Source organism: Magnolia sinica, chromosome 5, assembly GCF_029962835.1.
Source record: "Magnolia sinica isolate HGM2019 chromosome 5, MsV1, whole genome shotgun sequence".
Classification (NCBI taxonomy): domain Eukaryota; kingdom Viridiplantae; phylum Streptophyta; class Magnoliopsida; order Magnoliales; family Magnoliaceae; genus Magnolia; species Magnolia sinica.
The window spans coordinates 52347472-52354055 of NC_080577.1; the positions used below are offsets into that span (position 1 = coordinate 52347472).

General features: G+C 46.9%; 1 protein-coding gene across 1 annotated transcript in view; it reads left to right on the forward strand.

The window, feature by feature from the left end:
* The window catches only part of LOC131247046 (vegetative cell wall protein gp1-like), a 114017-nt gene extending 111784 nt beyond the window's left edge, over nucleotides 1–2233 (forward strand). Inside the window, exon 2 of the mRNA XM_058247490.1 lies at nucleotides 1925–2233. Within this exon, the coding sequence (XP_058103473.1) occupies nucleotides 1925–2233 (309 nt within the window). The remainder of the gene's footprint in view (nucleotides 1–1924) is intronic.
* Nucleotides 2234–6584: the final 4351 nt, after the last annotated feature.

Here is a 6584-nt window from a genome sequence, read left to right on the forward strand (position 1 = left end):
CTAAGATGTGAGGCCCAACTCACTTGTTTCAAGCATAAGAATTGCCCACCTGGTTGGAATAACGTGCTGTCCATTAGGCCCACTACAATATGTGAGCTCATGATCTTTATGGTTGGGCCCAAACCTTGCTTGAGGGCCCACCATGTTGCCTAAGTGTTGGGCTTAGTGTATAGCCCACTAGGCCCATGAATTGCTTAAGCTTAGGGCCTTTTTCTTATTTGTATAGTGGCAGACTACCTTTTGAGACCTAATTGAGGTTGGATGTCCTCCTTGGTGGCCCTAAAGTAGGGCCATAGGGTTGTTATCGGTGGTTGAAAGCCCACCTTGGACCCTTATTAGGATCGCTTCTTCCATAGGGTTTTATAACCATCTTTGCTTGTGGGCTACCCCAAAGTATTGGGCCCCCACTAAAGGTTTTCTTCTTAAAGTACCTGTCTATGTATCTAGACCTAGTCCCTCATTGGGAAGGAGGAGTATGTTTCACGTCATCATCGCCGAGTGGCGTACTTACACCCTTATAACCCATATACATCATTTGCATGAATGGATTGCATTGGTGTGGTCATTGGGTTGGTATGATAGAGGGATGGAGTTTCTCCCCTTGTGCACATCGAGTGCTTGGAGCTAGTGCATGATCTGTATACGTGACTTATGCATTGGCATCGCATTTCATGATAATACTACCCTTGCTTCACCAGGGCCCTGCCTCCACAGGGGTATTCGTGGATGGCCGTTTGTGGACACCAAAAATGTTACTTGAGCATATAGGGTGCATAGGATGCCCATGATGAAATTCTCAAAGCTTCCATGGTACCAAGGATCTATCCGAACGCCGTAACCGAGTGAAAACTATGAGCGCACGAGGGCCTTACACCGTTAGGCCGTGACTCCCACTGTCGTGTAGTTGGTTGGGATAGGGTGTGGCCTTAACCGCCTAATGTAAGAAGGCATTGCTGGGCTGAGTCTGACTAGCTCATAAATGGGTCCGCTGCCATCGAGCCTTATTAGTGATTGGCTGTCCACAAGCGGGTAGTGAGGTCTCTTATGCTCATTTGACTGTGCGAGTCTGGATAGCGGCAGTCATTCAGCAGTGTACTAACCCCGGTGATTTCCTTATGATGGAAATGTATTTGATATGTAGATTAGACAAGAGGACTGGCATCAGTTCGCATCACATTCGTATCGACTGTATAAGCCCCTTTATGCATTGCCTTGGTATGACGCCCAATACTCATTACACTCATTACATTGTATTCATGACAAGCCTCAGTAAAGCTAATGATATTGTCATTGATCGTGTTTCCCTTCCTGTATCTCCTATTATTCTTCTGCACACCAATGTCACACACTTTCACCACCCTCTAAGCTTCTATAAGCTTATGCACGATTGATGTGTGTGGGAGATCCTAGGTTGGTGTCGTAGCAGCTGAGCTTGGATAGGTGTTCAGCCGAGGACCCCCAGTGTTGCAGATCTTCCTCCTTCTCCTTTTGTTATTTGACGTATTTCCTTTCAGCTATGTATTTATAAAGTTTAAATTTATAATGGATTTTGTAATGTATCCCTTTGTTATTTTTGAGATTTACTTACTATGATGTTAGGTATGCACGCATTTAGAATGAAAATACGGATATGGAAATCCTCCTTGTAGGATCCTAGGATCGGAACCTACCTCAAGAGCCGAGAATGGGGTACTATGCAAGCTGTTACGGCCAGAACCATCTATCGAGTTCCTTGTGAGTCCAGTTACCAAGTATGGGGCATGACAGGAGTTGGTATTAGAGCATAGCAAGTAATTCTGGAATAACTTGGGATAACATCGCATGTCTACTGAGAGCATAGGACAAGCAATGTCCCGAGATCCTTCCTTACGGTCCATATTGAGCCTGTAATTGTCCTGATTCCTTGCACATCATTATTTTGTAGACGATGTCACCTAGACATGGCACCCGTGGTCCTAATACCTATGACCGTGGTGCCCGTGATACTCGTTCTACCCGAGCGCATCCCACTCCCGACGTAGAGGATCCGATTCCCGAGGTCCCGATTCAGCCTATTCCTCCTGTAACACCTATCCCTTCAGTTGCTCCAGTTCCCTTGCCGATTTCCCCTTCTCAGCTTGTTGTTCCGGTTACAGAGGCTCCCACCCTGTCAGCCGCACCCATGCCTTCACCCGAGGCGAGTGCCACTCCTGCTCTCCCGACAGTGCCAGTAGGTGCCGAGCATTTTCAGTAGCTGATGCAGCTTGTCGCTACTACATTGCAGACTCATCAGCCTACAACCGCTCCAGCTTCTGAGCAAAGTGAGTCCAGCTGATCAGAGGATTTCCCTTGTGACCTTTCTTCGTTAAGGCGAGGCCCATCATTGGTGGTCGTCCGTATCCAGGATGGCCGGGCCAGATTTTGTTTGGACATGAGAGGAATTCGTGGTCCACTTTGACCAGAAATTCTTCCCCGAGCATGTTCAAATACAGAGGGTGATTGAGTTTGAGACCCTAGTTCAGGGCGATATGTCGGTGTCATAGTATGGGTCTCGTTTCTTGGCCTTGTCTAGATTTGCTCCTCATCCAACCAGTGATGAGAAGATGAGGGCTTGCCATTTTGTGACTGGCTTGCGTCCTGCTCTTCTTAGCCGTGTGGTGGGACATTGTTTGGAGACGTTCGATTAGGTTATCCATCGAGCATTGGTTTATGAGTAGGACTGGGCTATAACTCAGAGATCGCGAGAGCAGAGTTCCGGTGGAAACCGAAAGAGGAGAGCACCAACTAGTAGTTCTAGGCAGCACCATCAGTAGAGATGGAGGGGCAGATCAGAGTTTTAGCAGCCTGCAACTCAGTCAGCAGTTTCATCATCATCATAATACAGCCGGCCGCTCCATCTTTTGGCCCCTTTTTTATGTTTATTTTGGTTGTGGGAAGGCTGGGCATCGGAGGTGAGATTGCCCTCTCCCCTTGCAGCAGCAAAGGCCACCACGGTTGCCTCCTCCTCAGTAGCAGCGAGCGCAGCTTCCAGCTCCCGCTCCTAGGGCTCCTCCTCAATAGCACAGGCAGTCAGGTAGACCTCCCTAGAAGAGACAGCACTAGCAGTAGTAGCTGTAGAGGGGATATTCACATGTTCAGTCCCTATGTCGAGTATGTATTGCAGCTCAGCAGGCACAGACTCAGGATCCGCAGTCTTCCGGCTTACTTCCCTTGCCAGCTCAGGGCGAATTTTATTTCACGCAGTAGGTGCCAGGCTAGGACCCGTAATCATCGACCGACAGAGTTGTTGAGGGTATTCTTCTTGTTTCTGCTTACATTGCCCATGTTTTGTTTGGTTCTGGTGCAACCCATTTTTTATGGCCGAGTAGTTTTGCAGATCAACCAGTATTCCTTTAGAGTCCGTGTCTGAGGCCTTGGCCGTTTTGATTCCCATGGGGAAGTCTATTGTGTTGACCCGTCACTGCCCTTCTTGCCCGGTGTTAGTGGGTGAGATATTCCTTCCCACCAATCTGCTCGTGATGCCAATGTCAAGCTTTGATGTTATCCTAGATATGGACTGGCTTGCGGAGTATTTTACTGTCTTGGACTATGCTGCGAGGACAGTTACGTTTCACATTCCCGGCTTGCCAGTGTTTCATTTCGTCGCTGAGCCCAGGGGAGAGCCGTTGTCTAGTTTCATAGCTTCTATCATCGAGGATTTTGTGGCAGGGTGTATTGAGCAGCTGCCAGTTGTTTGTGAGTATCCGGATGTGTTCCAAGAGATCCCGGCTTTGCTACCGTGTCGTAGGTGGAGTTTTAGATTGATTTGGTGCCCAGTACCACGCCTATCTAGAAGGCCCCCTACTGGATGGTACCGTTGGAGTTGAGGCAACTGCAGGAGCACTTGGATGAGCTCTGGGAGTTAGGTTTCATTCATCCCAGCAATTCGCCTTGGGGAGCCCCAGTATTGTTCGTGAAGAAGAAGGATGGCTCGTGTGGATTATCATGAGTTCAACAGAGTCACCATCAAGAACCGATCCCCGCTTCCTCGTATTGATGATCTGTTCGACCAGTTGTAGGGTGCACAGTATTTTTTTAAGATAGACTTGCGCTCCGGTTACCATCAGATTCGGGTCCGATAAGAGGACATTTCGAAGACAGCTTTCCAGACGCGCTATGGTGACTTTGAGTTCCTGGTCATGTCGTTTGGGCTAACCAATGCGCCTGCCGTATTTATGAAGCTGATGAACGAGGTCTTCTGGTCGTTCCTCGATCAGTTCGTGGTGGTATTCATTGATGATATTCTTGTATATTCGAAGACCCGAGGGGACTATGTTGAGCACTTATAGATTGTGCTGGAGACCCTCCATACCCACCAGCTTTATGCGAAGTTGAAGAAGTGCGAGTTCTGGCAGGAGGAGGTGAAATTCCTCGGTTACATGATGACGAGGGAGGGTGTCGCTGTGGACCCCTTAAAGGGTAATGCAGTGCGTTAGTGAGGTCAGCCCATGAACGCATCCGAGATCCGTAGCTTCCTTAGTCTAGAGAGATATTATCGACAGTTTATTGAGGGTTTCTCTTGTATTACAACACCAGTGACCCGGTTGACGCGGAAGGGCGTCGAGTTCATCTGAAGTGATGCTTGGAGGAGGCATTTATGGAGTTAAAGGATCACCTCACGTCAGCTCTTGTTTGGTGCGGGGTGCATATGGTGGAGTATGTGCAGATGTTATTTGGTCTGAGAGACTGCGGGCTTAGTCCCTAGGTTGAAGTCCCTAAGTGAATATATCGGGCACGGTCCCTGGGTTGAAGTCCCTAAAGCTCAGTTGATACTACATTGTAATTTATGTTTATGTTGATGCTAATATTACACGTATATTATTTCCACAATGAGAATGGATTGAAGATCAGATGTGGTTGGCAAAGGAGCCCAATTTGGTATTAGGGTTGCCTTGTATGCATATGTGGCTTACATGCATAGCATTGCTTGAGTGCAATTATACTGCATAGCGTGCTTGTGGATTATCATTGCATTTTGCATGGCATCCTCATGAGATGGATTGAACTGTCATGCCCCAAACTTGGAAACTGGGCTCACAAAATTCTCAATCACTGAAGTCGGCGCTAACAACCTCTGTAGTATCCCATTCTTAGCTCCTGACACCCATATGCCAGATTCCGATTCTGGGATCCTTCAAGGAGGATTTTTCAATGTGAATTTTTTTTTAACAGATAATATATTTAGGAGGTTACACATTTTGTACATGGTATCAACGCATATCGAAGAGACGAACCTGTTCGACATGTCACCATTGATATGGTGCACCAGCTCAACAGTAATGAAGGAACAATAGCAAACTCCAACAGCTCTTGTATGTATCATAAAAAGTGTAAGTCATATGTATGAGCAAACCACAGCTCATGAGTCTACTATGTGTTAAGAGTAAAACACGTCTTATCAGGGTGCTCCCGTAAAGACATCCAAAATAACCATAGGCATATTATCAACAAATCATATTATCATAGGTGAGTAGGTTATCAATCAAGCATGTCGTATCACTATACAGGTTATCATGAACACGACATCAATAATAGGCATGTCACTCAACAACCGACCATGAATCATTAAAATAGCTAATCATCATGAACAAGATAATCAAATTTCATTTTCTATTATATGGCATACGATGGAAAGGCAATGGCAAGGCTGATATGTAATCGTTCGAGTACAAGGACATAATAAACCAAATGTCATAAGCTGAGGATGTAATGTAATATGCAATCCTGACGAACCTATGAATATGTGGGACAAGGTCCTGCCTGTGTGCACAGTAGCTTGCCAACCACTGGTAGCTCGCCCAGGCCCGCTAGGCCCCGTCGACATCAGCGTCCGCCTACATGTGCCCACCCACATGTGACCACAGTGATGGGGCATCACAATATGTCATATGCAGAGGATGTAATGCAGTATGCAATGCAAAAAAAATGATAAGGCTGGAGTGTGTACTAGGGATGATAGTACATGGCATCACAAGATGTGGGGTTCATCACAAGGGACTTCTATCCAAATCAATCTCATACCTAAATTTGGATAGCTAGACTCAATGTGGTAAACTCCTGATCTCAGGTTGGTTGCGCACCCCAACTGAAATCCTGGCCATTGTGAAGGTACACAATGATTTGGTTGCGCACCACTAGCCCGAGTGGATAGTGAATGAATGAATGAATGAGTCAAATGCTAAGTATGCAACTCCTGCTCAGTAAGTCCACATATCAGTACCGTACATCTCTGGGATCATCACTGGGGTTTAGTATAATACTGTCAGCCATACCAAGGCTATGCGATGTAAGGCCTACATGGCCAATGTCATATGTAAGGTGTAATCACAAGTCATGCCAGTCCTCATCTGAATCTACATATCAATACAGTTCCTCTCTGGACAATCACCGGGGTCTAGTACGCTTCAAATGGCATTGCCCCCCAGGCGCGTAGTCCAAGTGAGCGTAAGAGACCTTACTATCCACCTGGCCAATAGTTTGCCAATACCTATCCGGCACGTCGGTAACGGACCCATTTACGATCTGGTCAGACTCAGCCTAGCATTACCCCCTACCCTCGGGCGGGT